This window comes from Aquarana catesbeiana, linkage group LG12 (genome assembly GCF_042186555.1).
Source record: "Aquarana catesbeiana isolate 2022-GZ linkage group LG12, ASM4218655v1, whole genome shotgun sequence".
NCBI lineage: Eukaryota > Metazoa > Chordata > Amphibia > Anura > Ranidae > Aquarana > Aquarana catesbeiana.
Genome location: NC_133335.1, coordinates 37049738 through 37074651, shown reverse-complemented (window position 1 = coordinate 37074651; position 24914 = coordinate 37049738). Strand labels below are relative to the sequence as shown.

The following is a 24914-nucleotide window of genomic DNA, read 5'->3' as shown; positions in this document are numbered from 1 at the left end:
TAAAGAAAAGTTGTATTCACTACAGTCTGACTTGCTAACACCCTGCGATACACAATACTTACCTAAACTGCACTACCACTTGAAGGTCCGCTTGAGCTCAAAGAAAGAGGTGCTACTTGTGGCTATGGGGAACCACTGTCTGCAGTTCAGTGCTCCGTGCTTGAGCAGCCTAAACAAAAAGGGGGCAGGGGGAGGGATCAGTGCTTATCATTATGCAAATAGTGACTTTTAGAAAGGCAGCATTCACATAAGATTTCTGGGGCCCTACAGTGGAAGGAGAGATCAAGGTACATGTAGACACCTTGGGTGCGCATATAGGCATCTTCCAAGGTTATTAAACCTTGAGTAGAGATTTAAAGTGGAAGCTTTGTCACACCATAAAGTCTGCTCAGTGCTCAAGACCAAATTACAGACTTGGAAAGATACTTTTAATTAGTGCAGCACATCTAATACTGGCGTTTAATTTTTTACCACTCAACCCTGGGGTTGAAAGCCTCTTGCCACCATCTGCATAAGAGATAAAACCTCCTGTAGTCAATACAAATATCACAGCTATCAATTGTTTCAGTAGTGGAGTGGACATGCGTTCAGGGTCACAGTGAGACTCTTACGGGACCACGAGCCCAGGAGTAGTTGATTCAAGTCTACTAGAGATAAAGTGAGACCTGGAGGAGAAAATGGAACGGAGGGGCTGCATGACTAGGGGAGGAACAGGGTCAGGGAACGGTCAGCTAGGCCAGTGTGGAGGGTAGGGGTGGAGACCTTACCTGATTGGAGGCAAATGTTGAAAAGGGGCAGGGTCCAGAGACGAGGGTCTTGCGGAGGGGTGTTTTCTGTAGCATTCCAAGGAGTCAGGAGAAGTGGCAACTTCCCGCCCTCCCGCTCTGGTGTTAGGGGATACCGCATTGGACAGGTAGTGGTGGTATTTGTGTCTCTAGTGTTGACTGAGTTAAAAAAAAAAAGAAATTTGATTGACTACACCCACTATTTGATGTGATTTGGAGGGTGTGTGTAGGGGAGCAGTTTTGGGGGGTCGTGGTTGAGTTCCAGCACCTATTGTTTGAGAAAAAAAAGTCCTGTATGTATATATATATATATATATATATATATATATATATATATATATATATATATGGGGAAAAAAAGAAAACTAAATACATAAATAAATGATAAAAATGTATAGGAATATAATTTCTTGACTGGTGTATATTGCTCAATTTTGTCACAGCAGTTGGCGGGTCAAGGGGTCTTTGGGGGGGTCAGTGAGGAATTACATGGTTACAGGATTAATGGGGCCCATCTAAGGTATGGCGCTTCCACTTGGTTAGTGGTGGTTCTCCCAGGAGCTAGGTCCCCTGGGGAAGGGGAATATGGAAGAATGTCTGATGTCGGAACGTCTTCGAGCCGTTTGGGGCATAGACCATTCCAGTTAAAACTGTGCCTTAAAGACACCCAAAGACCTCTTGTTGTTGGGCATTACTTTGTTGAGTTTGCACTTACGGGTATGTTTTACCTAATGTTATTTTATTCTTTAAAATTTGGTTGCTGTGGCCATATAAAACCCATGTCAATCAATCCATGTCTTTATTTTAATTGTAAGAATCAAGGTTGACGAATCCTTTAGTCATGCATAGATACTACAACAGCGATGTGGTGATGTGCGCAACAGTAATCCAAAGTCTGGTACACAGCCAGCTACCATAGGCAGCTTTATTATGTTAGGGATGGGTCAATATGGCTTACTGTGATATCCTTCAGAACGATTGCAGAAGAAACTGCAAGCAGGGTGCTCCAGGATCTGCATACCGAAAACCATGTTAAATTCTTCTGGAATTTGTGGTTGGGGGGACAACTGCACTAGGACTCCTGACTGCATGTTAGCTTTTCGCGATGACTTAAGACAGTGGTTCTCAACCTCAGTCCTCAAGTACCCCCAACAAATTACATGTTTGCAGGTTTTTCCCTTATCTTGCACAGGTGCTTTAAATCAGAGTCAATAGCTTGGTATTTTGGACAGCTATTTTATCAAAGAGAAATTCCCAAAACATGGCCTGTTGGGGGTACTTGAGAACTGAGGTTGAGAACCACTAACTTAAGAGACTCCAACACAACATGTAGCTTAGATATGCAGCTCATACGTAAGAGTAGGGGAGGTAGAATCAATCTGAAGTGAAAGTAGGAATTCACCAAAACATTTCATAAATGGTTCTAGGCTGTTCCTTGATCTTGGTGCACTATTCCTGACAACCACAGAAGTAAAGAATTTCCCAACAACTCCCACTCTTGCATATAAACAAAAGATCTGCCCATCAGTTATTATCGGTACAGAGGCCAAAAGTCACATCTCACCCAACTGACTCACGCTGGCATTAGAGGAGCAGGATAAGCCAGAGAGATTTACACAGAGCAGTGAGTCATTTCTATACATCCTCACGGGATCAGCTGGAACCATCACATACCCACACCCAAAAATCTATCTCCAACAGTTTCTACAGCCAACGCAGTTTCTGCCAACAGAAGTTTTAATAACTCGGACATGCAAATCATTCATATGGAAAACTCCACAATTCTAATTTTTAAAGACTAAATAATCAAAATCTTGGACACTCAGGACAGGTTCTTGTTAACTGCTTGCAGATGTCATATGGAGATCATTCCAATAAAATATCTTTTTAAAAACTTGGATCAGTTAAACTTGGCTGTTTATGCCTATGGAAGAAGAAAAGGGCAAAACTTGGATATCGGGGGCCATAGCAATTTACCTGCTATATCCAACTTTTCTAATTGTTTCTACTCCCGAGATCCATCAGAGGATGTCTGGAGTGCCCACAGACATATAATCACTTCCCCAATATGACCAAATGCATGTACATGCCCATGGATGAGAAAAAGATAGAGTTGGGTTATCAGTGGAGACAATAGTGATTTGCACAAGGAATCCAACTGATCTGATGGTTATTGTTTCTTCTCCTGAGATTTGTAATGCCGCGTACACACGAGCGGACTTTTCGACCGTACTGGTCTGGCGGACTGTGTCCGGCGGACAATTCGACCATGTGTGGGTTTCATTGGACCTGCAGTGGACTTTTTCGATCGAAAATCTGACAGACTTTAGATTTGGAACATGTTTCAAATCTTAACATCGGAACTCCGCCAGACTCAATTCCTATGGAAAAGTCCGCTCGTCTGTATGCTAGTCCGACGGATAAAAAACTACGCTAGGGCAGCTATTGGCTACTGGCTATCAACTTCCTTATTTTAGTCCAGTCGTACGTGAGTCGGACTTTGGTGTGATCATGTGTAGGCAAGTCCGTTCGTTGGGAAAGTCCATTGGAAGTCCGCCGAAAGTACGTCGGACCAGTCCGGTCGTGTGTACGCGGCATTAGAGTTGGTCTGGGCTTGTATATGCCCATGGATATGAAAAAGGTAGAGTTTATCAGGGAAGACAAGAGTGATTTGCCCAAGGAATCCAACTTATCCGATGGTTTGTTGTCCTGGGGAAGGATGTCTGGAGTGCTCACAGACATACAATCACTTCCCAATATGACTACAGAATGTACATGCCATTATACGCCTACGGAAGGCAGAGTTGGGTTATCAGGGAGGGCAAGAGCGATTTTCCAGAGAAATCCAAATCATCTGATTGTTTCTTCTACTGAAATTCATCAGAGGATATCTGAAGTGCTCACGCTAAAATAAAACAGACTGCCTTGTTAAGGGTTTATTGCTATCAACAGCTCTTCAAATAAATATTACCAGTTCAGTTCCACATGTACAAATGCTTAATTAAGGACCATGAAAGATGTCAATATTAAAAATAATTTAAAAGTAAGATAGACTGGTGTGGACCATTATATTTAGTAAAGAACGTAATGGAATTCCACATTAATCACTTAAGTAAATACCGGCAATAATTAATTTGCATATCCAGGAGTGCAACAAATGCGGAGAAGTAAGAATGTCTTAGTTAGACAAGGTCACCTTCAACAATAAATATCCCACATTCAAATAAGTAATAGTGATTTCTGAGACTGCCTCCAAACCTACACAACTGCAAAAGTTAGCCCGTCATTTGAAGGCCAATACTGGTGAATTGGTGCTTATTTTATGTCTACTTCCTCCATATACACAGCTCTATATAGGTTCAGATATGTGAACAATCTCACTGTTATTCCTCAGGTGGTTGTCACAAATATTATTATGACACAGCATATTGCAACAAAAGACTTGACACTGCCAATTCCACACAGTGAGATTACATCCACCGGCCTGCCAAGACGCCGTCAGCTCTGAGACAATTTAATACATAGGGATGGCAAATATCCCTATTCAACATCTGTCCAGGATTTTACATTTCATTACAGAAGTCTTAATAATGGAAAATAACTAGAACCTAGTTCACCCATACACAAGGCTTAACAAGGCCATATTGCCAATAATCGATTGGATTTACATATATCTTATCCTTATAGACAAATGCATAAATACCTAGAACAGTACGGAACTGAACACTTACTCTATATCATTAAGAGTTACAGTATATACAATGAAGTCATTTTTATGTGCTTTTAAAGCTAAACACTACCCTCTCCTTTTAGTGGGGCCGATCTCCCCCCCCCCACACACACACACACACACGCAAGGGTTAAGTCTAGGGGTAGAGGCATAGGCTGTGATATTTACTCTATCACTCACTCTGGCGCTCTCCTCTTCTCTCAGGTGCTCAAGGTTGTCGGGGGATCTCTTGGTCTCATGTACAATGCAGGATTAGTGGTCCCCCCAAATATAAGGGTCCTCATCGGGATCCCCATAAGAACCCCCTCTTACATCAGGTTCCCCTTCAGAATCCCCCCTTACATCAACGTCCCCATTAGAATCCCCCCTTACATCAGGTTCCCCATCAGAATCCCCCCTTACATCAGGGTTCCCATAAGAATCCCCCCTTACATCAGTCCCCTCAAAATAACTCAACACACAGCCATTAATGTCTAAACCACTGGCAACAAAAAGGGAGTACACCCCTAAGTGAAAATGTTCAAATTGGGCCCAAAGTGTCAATATTTTGTGTGGCCGCCATTATTTTCCAGCACTGCCTTAACCCTCTTGGGCATGGAGTTCACCAGAGCTTCACAGGTTGTCACTGGAGTCCTCTTCTACTCCTCCATGATGACATTACAGAGCTGGTGGAGGTTAGAGACTTTGCGCTCCTCCACCTTCTGTTTGAGGATGCCCCACAGATGCTCAATAGGGTTTAGGTCTGGAGACATGCTTGGCCAGTCCATCACCTTTACTATCAGCGTCTTTAGCAAGGCAGTAGTCGTCTTGGAGTTGCGTTTGGGGTCGTTATGTTGGAATACTGCCCTTTGGCCCAGTCTCCTAAGGGAGGGGATCATGCTCTGCTTCAGTATGTCACAGTACATGTCGACATTCATGGTTCCCTCAATGAACTGTAGCTCCCCAGTGCCGGCAGCACTCATGCAGCCCCAGACCATGACACTCCCACCACCATGCTTGACTGTAGGCAAGACACACTTGTCTTTGTACTCCTCACCTGGTTGCCACCACATAAGCTTGACACCCTCTGAACCAAATAAGTTTATCTTGGTCTCATCAGACCACAGGACATGGTTTCAGGAATCCATATCCTTAGTCTGCTTGTCTTCAGCAAACTGTTTGTGGGCTTTCTTGTGCATCATCTTTAGAAAAGGCTTCCTTCTGGGATGACAGCCATGCAGACTAATTTGATGCAGTGTGCGGCGTATGGTCTGAGCACTGACAGGCTGACCCCCCACCCCTTCAACCGCTGCAGCAATGCTGGCAGCACTCATACATCTATTTCCCAAAGACAACCTCTGTATATGACGCTGAGCACGTGCACTCAACTTCTTTGGTCGATCATGGCGAGGCCTGTTCTGAGTGGAACCTGTCCTGTTAAACCGCTGTATGGTCTTGGCCACCGTGCTGCAGCTCAGTTTCAGGGTCTTGGCAATCTTCTTATAGCCTAGGCCATCTTTATGTAGAGCAACAATTCTTTTTTTTAGATCCTCAGAGAGTTCTTTGTCACAAGGTGCCATGTTGAAATTCCAGTGACCAGTATTTGAGAGTGAGAGCGATAACACCAAATTTATCACACCTGCTCCCCATTCACACCTGAGACCTTGTAACACTAATAAGTCACATGACACTGGGGAGGGAAAATGGCTAATTGGGCCCAATTTGGACATTTTTACTTAGGGGTGTACTCACTTTTGTTACCAGCGGTTTAGACATTAGTGTTGAGTTATTTTGAGGGGACAGCAAATTTACACTGTTATACAAGCTGTACACTCACTACTTTACATTGTAGCAAAGTGTCATTTCTTCAGTGTTGTCACATGAAAAGATATAATAAAATATTTATAAAAATGTGAGGGGTGTACTAACTTTTGTGAGATATTGAATATTGTACGGGCAATGTGGTTACTTGACTACATCTACCATCCTAGAAGGAATATCTGTCAGCCTTACAAGTTAATACATGGACTGATTTTCAGCAAATCAGCTCTAGAATGACTTTCCTCTAACAACATCCACCAGAATGGTCACGTGGAATCTACCATGACAAAGCACAGACCTGTTTACATTAGATAAGGACTCAGAAAGCTGCTTCGGTTACCTTGTTCTCTAGGGAAGGTTTTTTAGGTTAAAGACCGTGTTTACTAACAGCAGAGCGCAGTTATGGCAGAAATGTGGAATCACAACCTGCCAAAGTCAACACATAAAATAGAAGGCCAGTGTTTGTATGCCATTCAGGAACCTGGATGTGCAGCCTCACGGATCTACAACCACAACATAAGGTCACAGGTCCCCGCAAACTATGCCAAACCACCGTCCCTGTGAATTCCTGTTATTAAACAAAGTCATGACTCTTTACCTTCACACTGGATAAGGCTACTATTTCTAGAAGCATTTATTCAAATGTGTTCAGAAAATGTACCAGCAAACTATTTTTTTACATCATGCCCATATTTTTACAATTTTCAATAACTTAAAATGATATCTGCAGGTGCTCCCTCTAGTGGCTATGGCATGTCAGGCAGTGCAATTAAATCTCTGCTGAATAAAGCTAAAATCATACTTCTGTGCTTTGGTGTGTTAAAAGAATAAGTAATCCTTGGTGCAGTATTTCAGCAAAATGCATCTTTTATATGGATAAATGGTGATACCCATCCAATGTAGAGGGCCTTATTACTGTTATGGATATATGTCACGTGAAATATTTATGTCATTTGGACAGCAAGCAGTAAATGGATAAGGTTATGCGGCCTCCATGACCCTCCACTCACAGAGCTGTTCAGAGGCATTCACTGAAAGTGGAAAGGTCAGGTTGGAACACTCTTCTAAATTGGTAATAGGGCTCGTATACTATATGCTTGGGCCTGGCCCCCAAATCAATTGCTTTAAACATCAACTTTTAAAAACCATTAACACGCATCAAAGTTTGAACAAATATTTTCTTTGAAAATTTGTCAAAAAAACAGTAAAATAGTTTTCATTCCATTAGTTGGACTAAAGGGCTCGAAGCAGACACACACTTCCAACCAGGATTACAAGACGTATGTAGCATACACCTTACTGTCCAAACATACCACAGCAGGAAGAGTAATAGAAACCATACACATTAAAGATCCAACTGTACAATCTACTACCAACAGCTATGCAAGGGGCTGTGTGACTGGGTACGATTTAAAAGGGTAGGGGTTCCTTGAGCTGTTGTTGATTGACCTCCCATCTAATGGTGCCGGTGTTCTATCAGAATACCACTACCCGTCAGAAAATGAAACCAAAGTGATGTTCTGTTGCTGCCATCTTGGTACACCTGCACTTGTCCGCAGTAAGCCTACAGTCAGAAGGCGGCAAGCGGGCATCTTTTTACACCCACAAAGTCTTGCATTTCACACTTATTTTTACTAGTAAACTCTGCTTATACAGTGAAATATAGTATTTGGAAGTCTGTGACACTGGGGTTGATTTACTAAAGGCAAATCCACTTTGCACTACAAGTGCACTTGGAAGTTCAGTCGCTGTAGATCTGAGGGGAAGATCTGAAACGAGGGGAAGCTCTGCTGATGTTATCATCCAATCATGTGCAAGTAAAAATGCTGTTTATTTTCCTTGCATGTCCCCCTCAGATCTACAGCGACTGCACTTGAAAGTGCACTTGCAGTGCAACGTGGATTTGCCTTCATCACTGTCTTGATGTTGAAGTTTAAAAGCAGCGGTGTTCTGGTAGACTAGCAAACCTGTAAGATCGGCAGGCTTGCCGATGCTTTTAAAATTATTCTAACATCGAAACAGTGTCACAGACTTCCAAATACTGCATTTCACTATATAAGCGCAGTTTACTGGTAAAAATAAAGGTGAAATGCAAGACTTCGGTGGGTGTAAAATGATGTCCGCTTGCCGCCTTCTGATTGTAGGCTTTCTGTGGACGAGTGTGGGTGTACCAAGATGGCCACGACGGAACGTCATTTTCTGATGAGTAGTGGTATTCTGATAGAACACCGGCATGGTTCCAAGGCCAATGCCACTTGGCAAAAACAACAGTATGATACCAATGATCTTTTTTTTTTTAGCTGTCTTTAAGGGTGGCATTCTTCCTACTGACCACCAATGAAAATTCCCTGAAAGTTCCCCCTGAAAATAATTTAAGGTTACTCTAGTGTAAAAAGGATTATGAAAGGCTGGCTTAGATCTTCACATTACACTGTTTTCGAAAATCTAGAGAACATTTTAGAGAGATTGTACACTCAGATTGTATGGTTTTTTTTTTTTTACTAGTTGCAATGCAAGACACTTATTGAAAAGCTAAACTGAGTAAAATAATGCCCAATTCCGGGCACCAAAAAAAAATTAAATAAATACTCTTGCACTGGGGCCCCCTATCCCAGCACTGATGGGTTAAATGCTCTTTAAGTCTAGGGGTAGAGGAAATAGGTGTAATACCTTAATCCTCTCTCCAGCAGGCTTCTTCCATTCATGCAACCAGTCCCCCAAAGCCACCTCTAAGATGCACTGGCTGGTGGACACATCAAGTACAATACAGGACCAATAGTCCTGCTTTGTATGTGGAGACACCAAGGGACATGGACAATTAAACCTTGCAATGCGGGGAGTGCAGAACTAAACCCATTGATTTAGCTGTTCACCAAAACAACTGCCAAGCCATCAAATGGCGTGTGTCATGTGCAGCACCATGGCCTATGTAGAGCAAACAGAAGATAAGATGGCAGCTTCCTTGGCTGTAATGGATAAGAGGGTGTAGTTCCGCTTTAAGGAATGTATAGGTAAAGGGGAACACCACCTTCTAAAAAGACTCATATCCCTATTGTTTATGTTGGCTGCCAATGGCCATATAATTAAGGGGGAGGGGGAGAAAATAAGAGGCTGATGTATAAATACTGCAGAACGAAAAATGATGGTGTTACCAAAAGCAGCCAATCTGTCATATGCTTAAAGTGACTCTGTCATGGTATCTTCTCTTTTTGTCACACATCAATATTCTCCAGGTCCCTGACCCACAACCAATGTGCAGATCAAGAGATCTGCCTTTACTTGCCACATGCTAGTCCCAGGTCTGAGACTCAGAAGTCAGAGACAGCCAGATGGAGCTCAGCAATGGTGTTGTCTCAGTAAAGAGTCTCTCGACACATTCTATACCGCAATAGGGAGACCAACACTGGACTTTGACTCTGATTGGTTGCTTTGGGTTACACAAACTCTCTCCTCTTTTTTTATTTTTTTATAACACACAAGCTTGTTAATTTGTTATCAGTAACACAAGGTGAGCAAGTAAACGAGAGCGGCAAGCGGAGGCTGGAATACATTACTTGGCATATGCCGCATGCAGCATAGGATAGACCTGGCTTTGATGTTGAATTTTTTCTCCCCTTCCCGCAGCCCTTGGTTCACGAGGTTCACCACATCGTCAGGTGTGACGTCACCCCTGCGGAGACAAAGCCCATTAGACACAAGACATGGGACACATCCTATCATCCAAAATCTAATTCCAGCTTGTTGATACTGTAAGACAGGACAGAAACACAACTCTGTAATGACTACATTGATCCTTCCTGCCTGTACAGGCTTCTGTGGCAAAAATGACCAGAATTATGCAACTGGCTGGGCATTAAATTGTATCTAAAGCCACATTTGGTTTTGTTTTGGATGTAGTAGGGTAGCCATTGACAACTGTGGCACACATGACTGCTTATGTGTTATTTTTCAATGCTATTTTAGCTGTAATTGACAGCTCATTAAGCTATCAATTACAAAGCCTATCCCACCTACCTCCCTGATATCCCTGAAAGCCTGCCGAGGATGGAGGCATGCTGTGAAGAAGAATCCCACCCATACGCCTTGCTTTCCCAAAGGCACAGTGTTTGGAGTTGATCTGGAATCTGAAATCATGCAAATATCTAACAGATTCCTCCATCCATACTATACAGTTCAGTTAATAAAGATCATGGGAACAATCACGGGTCCAATCCCCCCCCCCCCTTCATCAAGGCTTGAGATTGAAAACAATATAACTGGACTAGGAGCAAAGTAGATCTTTAAGGGTATTTCTTCCAGTGTGAGTTTGAGCACAAGTCTTGCCTGCAGCTGGTTTGTGGTGGGAAGGTGGCAACAGAGCCACCCGTGAAGCAAATTTTGGCAAATTCCTCATTAGGAAAAGATCAAGATTTGCATAGTTTATGGCCAGCTTAAAATTGCAATGCACTGCTGTTCACTGGCACACTGGTTGCCCAAATTTTGGGAACATGACACCTAATGTGGAAAAGGTGGCTGACCCCTGGTAACAGAGGATAGTTAAAATGTCTTAAAGATGGAGTCCACCCAAACCGCAAAAAAAAAAAAAAAAATATTAAAAGCCAGCAGCTACAAATACTGCAGCTGCTGACTTTTAATATATGGCCACTTACCTGTCCCAGGGTCCAGCGATGTCGGCAGGCGACCCGCTCGGTTCTCGGCAGCTGCCGCCGCCATCCTAGGTGAGGGAATCAGGAAGTGAAGCGTTGCGGCTTCACTTCCCGGTTCCCTACTGCGCATGCGCGAGTTGCGTTGCGCATCGTAAGTGGTCCCCGCTATCTCCTGGGAGCTGTGTTTTTCCCAGGAGACAGTGCGGAGGGACAGGAAGAGGCATAGTGGGTGCAAATACCTGTCTTAGACAGGTATCTGCACCCCCCTCCCCCCTGAAAGGTGCCAAATGTGACACCGGAGGGGGGAGGGTTCCGAAAAGCAGAAGTTCCATTTTTGTGTGGAACTCCGCTTTAAGATACTTTTATGCTGTCTTAAGATACTCAACCCTAATGCCGCGTATACACGGTCGGATTTTCCGACGGGAAATGTTGGATGTGAGCTTGTTGTCGGAAAGTCTGACCGTGTGTATGCTCCATCAAACATTTACTGTCGAAATTTCCGCACACAAATGTTTCAGAGTAGGTTCTCGAATTTTCCGCCAACTTCACTTTGTTGTCGGAAAGTCTGATCATGTGTACACAAGTCCGTCGCACAAAAGCTCACGCATTCTCGGAATCAAGCAGAAGGAGCCGCACTGGCTATTGAACTTCTTTTCTCATCTTGGCGTACATCTTGTACGTAACCGCATTCTCACGTTTGGAATTTTGGGCCAACATTTGTGTGACCGTGTGTATGCAAGACAAGTTTGAACCAACATGCTTTGGAAAAAATCCACGATTTTGTTGTCGGAAAATCCGATCGTGTGTATGGGGCATTAGACTGGCTTTAGATTTACTTTAAACATGCTGGAGATTCCTTTGATTAAAGAAGCCCATAGATTATGCATTTTTTATCCTTCCACCATTGCTCAATTTCCCTTTCAACAAAGTCAGTGTTGTTGGGGAAATCCCTCCCACAGTACTATTGCATTCTGCCGGCAGTGATCACATGAACAAAATCCAACAGGCTGGTTGCACTAAGGTCGATTGATTGATTGACTTCTGTGCAATCAGCCTGCCCATAGATGGATCAAATATCGGCCAGTCCCTGCTGAACTAGCTGAGATTTTATTCATATATGGCCAGCTTAAAGGTGTGTCCTGCAATTTTCTTGATGCAAATATTGAGAGGCTCATTAAAAGGAGAAGTACAGCCAAAGCTTGTTTGGCTGTACCTCTCCTGTGGATCACAGGAGTCTAGTTCGTTCTGCACTCCTGTGACCTGTTTTCAGCAGGCAGTGGGCTGAAGCTCGCTATCAGCTGACATCACAGAGCTGGTCCAGGATCGGGCAAGAATGAAGTAGGGATCTGCCTACATGTCTGGACCAGAACCCGGCTTAGCCTCTCAGCGAGCTGTTGAGAGGCTGAGCCACCTGCTTCCGCCCCTCCACAGCCCAGAGCTCCAGTGAGCATGAGGGGGGCAGAGCAGACAGCATTGACTGACAGTCACCAGCTCTGAGAACTGAGCGATCAGTAGTGTTTCATTGCTCAGTTCTCAGTGTTAGGGTCGACGTGGGACAGATGCCGCTTTCACCTAGGTAAGCATAAATCTGCAAAAAAAAAAAAAAAAAACATGCTTCTCTTTAAAATGCTTCTTATATTTAAAAATCATGAAGCAGTTGCATTCATGTATTTTGTAAAATGTTTAATATTTTATTCTATTAAGAAATCATTTCATTTAAATGTATCAAATTAACCCAGAAATCAAACTCCCCCCATGGATGTCACTTACTCTTCCTGTTCCCACGGGATGGGGTCCACCTTGGAATTGGCAAGTAAGTGGGGGCTGTATCTGACCTCCACGTACACCACCCCTTCTTTGGCTTTCATCTCTACAAATTCATAGGCCACTTGCTTGATCGCCTCTCTGTCACCCCTAAAGAGGGAAACAAATATGTATGTCAATGCAGTTTATTTTACACAGCGGCATAAAAAGGCAGAAAAAACAAACAGCCCTTTTTTTTCATTTGCTTCCATTGTGTACAACCCGTTCTTCATGCAGGCCACACCTAGGGATTGTGTATCTCAACACTCTGCTGCTGGTAAAGGCTTCCCAAATGTCAATGGTAAACCACCTTGGCCGTCTCTTCCATCTCTCGAGAAAGCTATTGGCGAGCTCTCTTAGCCGAGTTCCCAGGGCTGCACACCTACTGTGCCCACTATGAAAGGCTTCCACCATCCCTGATTGATTTATTTTTCTATATTATGGAGAATTTAACATGAGAAGCTGGACACATACAAGCAGGCATGAACACCAACAAACTCAGAGGTGGACAGGAACTGGATCAGGAATTACATAAAGGGAGATCTCTCTCTGTTGGAGTATCCTGGATGTGTAAGAAGCAAGGAGAAGGACTCATCCCACCAGACTTCACCTATTTCTAAAATATATCTTTTGGCAGAACTTGCCCTTTAAGATATGTGGACTGGTCTAGCTGAATTGATGAAGCTATGACTTCTCATTTTTTCTGGACTTCCATCTGTATTTAGCATGGATTTTTTTTATATCCAAAGCAAGCTCACCCACCCAACCATGTCTCCATGCTTTATTTTGCTGAGAAATCACTTAGAAAACACCACCCTAGCATTCCTGGCTGTGGCCATCTTGACTAAGGGCATATGATTCAGCATTTACTTCCTGGAATTCATCTGCATTAACTCAAGGGTGTGCTTAGCTGAGAAAATCCCTCATATTCTTGTGGTGGCCACCAGGTTTGCACACATCTCAGGAGGGATTTTGCCCCACTCCTCTTTGCAGAGCCTCTCCGAGTCATTAAGGTTTCGAGGCTGACATTTGTTAATTCAAATCTTCAGCTCCTTCCACATATTTTCTATGGGACTAAGGTCTGGAGACTGGCTAAGCCACTCCAGGACCTTAATGTGCTTCTTCTTAAACCACTCCTTTGTTGCCTTTGCTATGTGTTTTGGGTCATTATCATGCTGGAATACCCATCCACGACCCATTTTCAATGCCCTGACTGAGGGGAGGAGGTTCTCACCCAAGATTTGACTGTACATGCGGTGAAGTTGTCCTGTCCGCTTAGCAGAAAAACACCCCCAAAGCATAATGGTTCCACCTCCACATTTGACGGCGGGGATGGTGTTCTTGGGATCATAGATAGCATTCTTCCCCCCCCCCAAACATGGTGAGCTGAGTTGATGCCAAAGAGCTTGATTTTGGTCTCATCTGACCACAACACTTTCACCCAGTTCTCCTCTAAATCAGATGTTCATTAGCAAACCTCAGCTGAGCCTCTACATGTGCTTTCTTGTGCAGGAGGACCTTGCGGGTGCTCATTACCTGTATAGAAGACACCCGGGACCTAGAAATCTTTCTGATTAATCAAATACTTATTTCATTCATTAAAATGCAAATCAATTTATAACTTTTTTGAAATGCGTTTTTCTGGATATTTTTGTTCTTATTCTGTCTCTCACTGTTAAAATAAACCTACCATTAAAATTATAGACTGATAATTTCTGTGTCAGTGGGCAAACGTACAAAATCAGCAGGGGATCAAATACTTTTTTCCCCTCACTGTATTTACTAATGCCAAAGGGCATAAGGAGTCAAAATAGTCAATACGGATTGAGATAGTGAAGTTTCTCTTTAAAGGAAATCTGGCCATCTCCGACTTTTATACTTTTTGAGGCACTGACCCAGGACCAGCATGCAGTTCATGAAGTCTGCTGAGAGACAGTGAGTCAAAGTATGGAAGCCTTTGGAGCAACTTAACAGCAGGGCAAATAGCATTATAAAAAGGATAGTTTACTAATGTCAGTCTATGTATTTTCTCAGTTCAGGAACTTTAATAAATTTTATCCTCTGTACTCAGACCCCTATGCTTCCAGGCCTATAGCACCCCATTACAACAAGAGGATAAAGAATACACTGGAGTCCTCCCAGCCAAATGTTTACTATAGGAACTTCTCTGCCTGCAGCCCCAGCTTAGCACCCCACAGCCAAGTCCTGGAATCTGTAAACATCTGCTTGGCGTCTGGCAAAAAACGGATCTGGCAGAGCCGGCGAGTGACTCACGCAATGGCAGGCATGTAATGGTTGAATTTGGTCAGGAATTCTGTAAGACTGAGAGGTTCTTCATATGATATGATTTCCAGGAGGCCTTCTACCGTGTCTGCTGGAAGTTGGATCTGTCTTTTCCTGGACAGAATAAGAGAAGAGCTGGATTTAGGAGAAAAGCAAGACACCGATACACAGCATCATCTTGTTATCCATACATTTCCCCCCCCCCCAAACAAAGTGTGAGTTGTTCCTTCCTAAAAATTTCATTTTGGACACAGAGGCTTTTGGTTTCATACCAACAAAAGTCAGCAGGAGACCCCAACTAACTGAAACTTAGGGTGGACTGACCCTTGAAGAGAATCTGTCATTTTGACAATTCTGGGTTCTCTTGCTAGCCTACCCCAAAACCCTCCCCACTGATACCTTTTCCTGCCACTCTCCGTATGACTGTCAGAGTCCTAAAAAATACCCAGTACTTCCAGGTATACGGAAGCATGTGACCTTTTCCTCTTCCTCCTAGTAAACAGTCCTTGGGCTCGGCCAAATGCCACAGCAGAATTGTGTCAGATTTGGGAGGAAGAAGGTCACTAACCCCATGTAAGTTCAAACAATAGCCATCTCCATCTCTCTCTCCCAGCACTCTCTAACTTCAGCTATTTATTTCCAACCACCCTCCGCTCTCTCGCTCATCTCCCCACCCCCACACTAAACACCTACTTCCCCAACCCTCACTTTCCTCCACCCCCCCCCTCCTCTATCTATGCAATTCCAGAATACCCACAACTTAATCACATTATATTTTATACATTTTGATGCATCTTAATTTTACTAAATGTATATGGACAGTATCATATAATTACTTTGCAAAATGGAGGATTGTCTCTGGCTTGAAGCTGCCATCCAAGTGGACGTGGAGTTCCACCTGCAAATATGAAGAACAACATTAGAGAGATTCATGAACAACATGAAGCTTACAATAAGTCTCTGCCTTCCTAAGGAACTAATTCTAGAAATCCAGCTGTTCTTTCCGGATGGAATAAAACAATACAATGAAGTTGTTTGGAAAGTGAATGCGAACGTTATTGAGTGGTTTCATGCATTCTCTAGCATAGATGTCAATATCAAACAGCCTAAAGGCCGTCTACCTAAAATGAGGATTTTTTTTCTTGATGGCCATTAGTTGGTAGAGCTACCTGCCGGCTTCCTAGACCTCTAGAGATTCCGGTAGTCAGATTTCCTTCCATTCCTTTCTGACAGCTGGATTCCCAATGATATGTTTATTCTACATCATCATACAGAATCTGCTGCAAGAGGGTGAAAGCATGACTGCATGTGAGGGACTGGCATGGGGTTCTGGTGGGTAAATATTACCAATGGATTCCCCAAGCCATACAATAAACTAGTATGCATTTCACTGCCTACAAAAAGGCAGACAACTGAAATATCAATTTTGGGTGCTGCCGACCGCTAAATAATTTCATAACACAAAAGCAGCTGTGCCTTCCAGTGACCAGACATTCGGCTGTTTTAAGCCCATTCAAATTCACTGAGGTCTGGTACTGCAGTGTGACACTTAAAAAGGGACACTCCAGTCCCCAAGAACAATTTGTATAAAATACAGCTGAGGTTCCATAGTCCTGACCACTTGCAGCTCTACCATATGGCCTTAAGTGGTAATACTATAAATTTGCCAAAATCAATGCTCCACCATTGAGGTACTGTGGCCAACACCATCTCACAGTGCGCCATCAGTGATAAATATAGTACATACAAGATTCCAGACCAAAAACAAAGGCCCACGTTCATGCTAAATAATTTTTCCACAGCATTGAAAACAGCATTGCAATCTACAAGTGTAGCGGTTTGACCTCTACCTGGACTCTGTCTACATGCCTTGTGTACAGGGTGTGTCTGCTATAAGAGGAGGGATATTACTAAGATAAATTTTCCAAGTGACAGGTTCACTGATTATTTTTTAGCAAAGTCAGCAGTTTTAACACAAGACCATACTCATACAATAGTTGAATGCAGGCTTGGTTGTGTGCCGGGAATTGTCAATATTTGCCAGCAATTACCCTCTATATTCTCTTACCATGAGACTCTGTGGTGGGGAAGCTACAAGTGTTTTACTCTAAAATTCCCATTTACAGGGCACTGAATGAATACTAACGAGCAGAATGGAGCACAAAGGATCGCCATAGGATTTAAGGCTGAGTCATCAAATTTAAATGGTTGACCATCCCAACTGCATTTGGGCAAAGTGATCGGGGCTGCAAAATTAAACAATAAAAATCAACTTTAGCCATTTTATAAAAATTCCCTGTCCAGTCGCAAATCTATTGAATGCAACAAGTGAACTGACGCTCCTCCATGCAGTCCTTTGTTTGTGACAGGTACTCTTTAGCCTCACATTCAGAACAGAACTAGTTATACAAGGTACAAGTGAGGGTACATAGCCCTGACATGGCCTTATCTCTGTCCACACATACACACCAGTCCAAGATGGGATGGGCAGGACAACAAAACACAGCTTGATAAGTAGTGATGAGTACTGAAGTATGGTTAACTATGACCAACATTGATGCACAGGCCAAACTTGTGAAATATGTGAAAGATATGAGACAGTCCATCCCCCTACAGTAGTATATAAAGGTTAAAGCAGAAGTAAACTCATTGATTTAATAGTTTCAAAAAACAGTTACATGCTGGGAATGTAACTGTCACATTGGTTGTGCTCTCAACCAAACTGTCAAACCATCCAATGGCTGGTGTCATAACTGATCACATGTTCAGCATCATGGCAGTTGAAGATTAAACAGAGGCCAAGATGGCAGCTTCCTTGGCCGAAAATGATAGAAGGGTTTACTTCCACATTTTAACAATGATTAGACATATAGTAAAGGCTTTTAAATTGGGCAAATCAGCACGAGGGAGCCTGATACAGCATTTTCTCTAAGAAAAGCATTTCATTCCCTCTATTACCCTTTTTCTATCTTTATAGCTATGCATAACTCACCATTAGGTTAACAAACAAGTATACGTCCACCCTATGAACTATTTCACAAATCGGAAACCCAAAGATGTTACCTTTGAATGTAGCGATGATTAAGCATAATGAGGACATCTGGGGGGGGCAATTAAAGTCCACTCTAATATGTTCACAAACTGTTACGATAAAATGCTACACTGTTGCTCTCTGTATATCGCGCATTCCAGAAAACTGGATAATATTTTATTTCAAACATCAGCAATACCAGAAACCTGTTAAAATTTGTCTGGCAGCATATTAAAAAGAACATCACTATTATGATGCATTTGTTTGCTGTATGCACTACCCTTATACAAGCATAAACCTGTGTACAAAGGCTTAAACCCCACCTCGATGCAAATTGACCTCAGTCCTATCCCTCCCACCCATATACATTTTAAGAGAGAAAAAAAAAATCTCTTCCTTTGACCTTTTTTTAGTCACTGACATCACGTGACCCTCGGAAACACCTATTAGGGTAATAAAGGTTGACGATCCTGCAATCTGTGGCAGTCACCGACCCGCTTTGTGACATCATCATACAACCACTGGAGTCTTCAGGACCCTGTGAGGACCCGGACAATGGACAAAATAGAAAGTGTCCACATCACTCCCTGCAGTCCAAAAGAGAGGCGATTCAGTTCTCATGGGCAAACATGCAGCGCTCAATGGGTGCCAGCAATAAGAGATTGTTGTGGGAAGTGTAAACAATCAAATTGATTTATTGGATGCACATGAAAATAAAAAGTCTGACATTGTGGACACACATTAAAATCAACCTTGGTTAAAAGGCAATAAACACAATCAAAAACAAAACTGAAGTACTCCGAAATAGTAGTCAGCGATCTGCCATGAGTCCAGTAAGCAAGGGGTTAATGTCAGCAAGTAGACTGTGTGTGTCAAGCCTCAGCGGCAGGCTCTGTGGCTCTGATGCAAGTGAATTGTAGAATAGGAGAGTTACAACTTGCTCAAATACAATGAAGGATGCAACGAGGAATGCCAAACTCACTGTGACCAGGGATGCGATATGGGCCACGTTGAAAGATGACGCTGGTCCCGCTGGCTGGCCAAACACGCTGGGACCTGGCTTTGTAAACAGCGCTTAGGCTCGTGCACTTGTATCCAAGGACTGGGGGAGCCCGAGTAGAGCTGATCAAAGCCGATGATTGCCGGAAGGGAGGAGAAACCAATGCTGTATGGATACGAGTGCTGGGTGGGTCGCAAGCTCCATTAGGTTGCCATAGCGACCGTGACTGACATGTTTCGCGCGCCTGCACTTTGTCAAAAGGGCTTTTGACAAAGCGCAGACGCGCGAAACATGCAAGACAAGACAATGGTTTTACAATGATACCAGTTTTTAGTGCTTAAGGACCCACACTGTTGTTTTTCTTCAGACTCAGTTCCCAGTGCGTTTCGTGACCACAAATCAAGGTGGGGCATTTAAATTATTTTTTTAATTGCTGGGAAATTAGCTACAGAGGGGTGGGGTATTGTTTAGCAGTGGCAGGGGCCCATAGCTGGACTTCAGTTTTAAGAAAAGAACTTTTTTTTATAATATATATATTTTTTTTTACATACAGCATAAGTAACCAACACTATATCCCCCTTGCGATACCAAGAGATATCAAAGCACTCATCAAGACCCACATAGACCCAGCATCTTGACACAAAAATAAGAAAAAATCTTTAGCCAACACTTTCCCATGATAAGCTGAAGCTGCGAGAATGGACTTAACAGTTGGGTGTCTGATGAGACCATGCCAGTACAGACAGTGTAAATGGGGTGACTTCTCTGTGCCTATTGTAATCCTCATCAAAAGTCAACAATATGGATGGTGAGGGCAAAGCTGCTACCTTGGATAGAGCCCCATTCTGCTTTCATCCATCTCTGCCCCTGCTTCATATTTTCATACCTAGTTGAAGTCACAAGTGCCTAAAGGACCTTGCCAGCACCTCTCATTGCCCTCTAGTATCTGTGGGCAGCATGTCTCCCACATACAAATAAAAGTTTGAATCAGGTGAGGACAAAATGAAACTGAGCACTACTCTATAAAACAGACCATAGATCTTCCTTTGTCTCTCCCAACCACATTGCTACAGACCTTCCCAAATGGCACACAAGCTGCTCAGCTTCCTAAAAGACCTTTGGAAATGTGCCTTGGGCCATAAAGAGCCTGCATTTCCTCCAGTCTGTTGGCCTTTATATAACTCACTGAGGTGCCTGGCAGTAACCCAACCGAAGCTTCACAATGCTAAGCATAAAAAAAAAGTCAGTCCTGGGCTATCTGCCGTTTATTTGTAATAGGACTAAGAGCCCAGATCGGTTTACATGCTGAGACGCTTAATCCTGCAGGATATTGAGGTTTAGGAGTCTTCAGATACGTTATTGCGTGACTGACGGACAGTCATTTTTTTTTTACTGCAAGAAGACTACATACCCAGAATAAATGTTTATTTGTGCCTCTCTTGCTTCAAAATCATTGGGATTCATGCTGTGTCTAAGCCTAAACTCATAATGATTGACACACAAAGGAGAGCTCCTATTGGGTTACACAACATTTTTGGGTGTGTTTGATACAACCATGACTATTGAGGAGATGGAATCAATGGCAGACTTCATTACCAAAAGTACCAAAAGGCCCCTTGCAAGAATTATTTTTGAGCCACCCATCCAGGTACTGTACAAATACTACTCCATGGTCTTTAGGAGGATTTGGGCATCATAAAGAGTGCCTTCTCCCTTGCCCTGGAAGACAACAGTGGCAACAGAAGAGATACAAACACCTGACTGACCCACCAGCTGAAATGCCATCTAAGGCTCCATGCTCACTAGAGCGACTTGCAAGACAAAGTAGCATGAAAAGTCAAAACCGATTTACTTCAATCGCACCCGTTACAATCTATGCAAAAAAAGTCGTAGCGGAAAAGGTTCCTGCACTGCTTTGGTGCAACTTTCTTGTGAAGGGAAGAAAAAGAAAAATCAAATATAAAATTTTGTACAACTTATAAAAAAGATTTTTTTTAAAAAACAGGACCGTGCTGGAAAACGAATATTATAATTTTCATATCAATGAGATATTCATAGCCTCAATCATTATCACAAATAAAGGAGGATGATTCAAAAGAAGTATTGGAGATATTGAACATTAATATCCCTTCCATCTTTAAATCAGATTGGTCCAAATTTTGAAATTCAATAGTCAAAGCATAATTCTCCCTAAAAAAGTACCGCATAGATATTGCATCATAATAAGAACTGACGTTTCTGTTTTAAAGTCCAATTTGCATGGCATCCTTTAATGTGCATATAAAATACTCCAGATAACATCCAATGGAGACGAATACTGGAACCTTCTTTTCCAATGAGGACAAACTTCAGGCACACTAGAAATATATTTAATATGATTCTTGCCATATATTAAGCATAGTCTTTAGCCAGTGTGCGTTATTGTAAAATAAAGAGACTGCGCGCCTAGAGGGGGGGCGATCATTTCACACGCCCCCATATACAGAAATTCTGTGCACTCTGAATAGATTAAGCCATATGCTGATGCCAATCAAAGAAATGAAACAGAAATGGTATAAAATCACAAGAAAGGTGGTGCACATTGCTGGCAATCCACTTCCTACGCAAATATAACGTTCTCACATGAAATTTGCATGTATTGAAGTCAATTGCAGGGGCAAATACCTTTGAAATGTCAGTTCATATGGATGGCTTTGCAGAGAGGAGTATAAGAATCCATAGAATACACAGACTTTACAGAATGATTTAACCTTAAAGTTTAGTTCCAGTTTAGTTCCAAACACACTGCGTTTAATGTGTACTTCCAATGGGCAAAAGTGTACAATAAAATATTGGAAAAAAGTTCATACTCATTCATATCAGTCTCAGAAAACCAACGTTTGAATTGTGCTCGATTATAAGGAAACATCCACCATTATGGGCCATACAACTTTCAACACTGCTTAGAGTCAGCAGGTGGTTTGGAATAATAAAGAGATGGTGACCACAACTTGCCATTCAGTGATGAGAGTCTCACCACCTCCTGGTACATATAGGTCAACTCAGACTTCCAAGTGGATAGACTGAGCATAGTTGTAGGGCAGCACCCTGGGAAAAAAAAGCATGCGTACCTTGACATGTTTCACCGCTAACGTGGCTTTCTCAGCAAGGCATGTCCATTTGTTGGGTTCATTCTTCTCCCTCTATATTCATATCTAGCAAAACTTTGGCGTACAGAGTGCAGAGGTCAGGGGTGCACTACGTACAGATTACAAAGTTCAGGGGTGCGCTACGTACAGAGTGCAGAGTTCAGGGGTGTGCTGTGTACTGAGTACAGGGTTGATGAGTGTGCTACACACAGAGTGCAAGGTTTAGGGTGTGCTATGCACAATGTGCAGGGTTCAGCTCTCTTTCACAAACTGTCACATTTGACTTCCACCCCTCCTCAGCTCTGACCTATGCACCACTCTCCCCCATCTGCACACATATCCTCCCCACCCCCAAAAGCTTCCCTGTATCTCACCTACCCAGCCTGGCACTAGTACCTCCCAGCAGTGCCAGTGGCTCCGCCTCTCTCACTTGTAGGGAGATCATTGGTCAGTGTCTGTGCACCCAGGCACAGATGAGGATCACAGTGTAGCTTACAATGTGATGCCCTATCCCACACTGCACCTGCATCTCAATTGTCCCGTGAGTGCAGGGCAGGCAGTGATCTGTGAGAGCCACTGAGAGGAAAGCTGTCCTTGCAAACACAGAAGGCTTCCGTGTTTAGACGAGACAGTGGTGAGTGGGGTGCAGAGGGCGAGAATTGGAGGTAGCAAGAGCTGAAAAAGGTGTAGAGAGCGAAATCGTCCTGGGTGCAAGGGTCACATGAAATGGCCTGGAGGGCTGGATTTGGCCCATGGGCCTTGTGTTTAACACATATGCACTAATGCAAGGACATTTTCTTCTCCCACTGGCCACAATTCAACCCCCCTCTAGTGTTTGAAAGACAGTAAGCTGGCCCTTTGTTTTTAAAAAACTGGCCCTTTGATTAGAAAGTGTGGAGACCCCTGATTTACACTAAAGGAGTACAGGCAGTCCCCGAGTTACGAACGGGTTGGGGACTGCCTGTTTGTTCTTAAGTCGGATTTGTTCCTAAGTCGGAAGCGCATGCGCAGAACGGCGGAGACGACGTTTTCCGCAGTTTTCCAACGTCGTTGTCCAATGCTTTCCGCTTTTTTTGTGACGTCGTTTTCCGATGTTTTCCGATGTGCCCACCGACGCCGCCTCCTGTTTGTAAGTAGGAGTCATTCACAAGTCGGAGGTTCGTAACTCGGGGACCTCCTGTATTTAACTCTGGTGGTCACACTGATCTGAACCAAGCAGAAGAGAGTATAGAAGTCTACAAAATTTAATGGACCTCTGGGAAGAGGGTCATGTCTCGGACGAGGAAGAATGCTTTTAAAATTTGACGATACTCAGTTTAAGAAAAAAAAAAAAAAAAAAAAAAAAAGTTAAACATTTTCCAGCTTTATCTTTGAATGTACATTTACCCCCCTTATCAGCTGTGTTGCCAAGGATAAAAATTATAGGTTTCTACCTCCACAAGGAAAAGACAATCTTATTTCAAAACATAAAGCTCTAGATAAATTGTCCCTATATGATAACAGGGATTAAACCAGCTAATAAAAGCAGCAACATCATCATAATGGGCAAGGCCTTTTATGAACAGATGTGCAACAAGACTTGTATTAATCATCATCAGGGAGTTGTTTGACTTGATTAACGTTGCATATATACAGATGACCATTTCAAAATAGAAAAGTGACTTTTTAAAACTGACATTTAGTAACCCTAATTTTTATGCCCTTTCAAGGGTACATAAGTCAACCATGAATTCTCTGGGTGAGCCTACAATCTCAAGGTGTGAATGTGGATCTTTAAGAAAAAAACAATGTCATTATGTAGCTTTATTTCTGCAGGAGCAGATTTGGAAATACCCTGGGACACCATTTTGGTGTCTTTGGATCCCTTCATAGTAGTATTTCTTGTATAAAGGTTTTGGAGATGGTTTTGGAGATGGTCGGAATGTCTCTAAATTAGAGAAATGGCATGCAACATGATGATGATCACAACATGTTGAAACAGTTGAAGTTCCTGCTAATTCAAAATATATTTGTGTTTTAGGGCTCCAACTACCTCCAGGTGCAGGAGGCAGCAATGGGGACCGCCTGTGTCCCATAAAACACTGACTTGTACCTGGGGGTTGAAAGTGCCATATTTTGGGGTATGAAGGACTAGCTATGGTACCTGTGCCACGTGCTTAAATAGCACAAATACATAGATGACGTCCTAAAGTTTTGGACTGAGACTAAACATAAAATTTGAAATTTATGTTGAGCTACAACAAAAGATCTATGACTTTTCTTGATGTGAAAAGCCACATAGACCTCTCCACCCCTTAAGCTTAAGCGTACTGTGAGCAACACCTTGTTACATGCAAGTCATTTTCATCTTTGAAGCCTCATTAAAAAAGGAACCTCAATAAAACAATAAATTTATATTTCAAGAGATTGCTCAAAAAGACAAAAGTTTCAAAAGTTGAAGCTTCAAAGTTCAGGATACTTTTTTTTTTTTTTTTTTTTTTTTAGAAAGGAGTTCTAAAGACCGACACTCAGCATATTGAGATTAATGAAATGAAGCAAAAAAAAAAAAAAAAGAAATTCGACAAAGGGATACCCATGTTAAACCTAGATTTGCTACAAGATACTGTTCATGATGCTTTTTGTGTTGTTGCAAGTGCACAAATATGTAAAAAACATTTTTTACTACGTACACTAGCACTGGGTAACAGAGGACCATTTTAAAAAATGGA

At 42.6% G+C, this 24914-nt stretch overlaps 1 protein-coding gene across 1 annotated transcript in view; it reads right to left on the bottom strand.

Moving 5' to 3' along the window:
• ADA (adenosine deaminase) overlaps nt 1-24914 on the bottom strand; it is a 98169-nt gene that overhangs the window by 33976 nt on the left and 39279 nt on the right. Inside the window, exons 2-5 of the mRNA XM_073607579.1 lie at nt 15884-15945; nt 15039-15161; nt 12732-12875; nt 9870-9985 (exon numbers count right to left, since the gene is read on the bottom strand). Coding sequence (XP_073463680.1) covers nt 9870-9985; nt 12732-12875; nt 15039-15161; nt 15884-15945 — 445 coding nt within the window. The remainder of the gene's footprint in view (nt 1-9869; nt 9986-12731; nt 12876-15038; nt 15162-15883; nt 15946-24914) is intronic.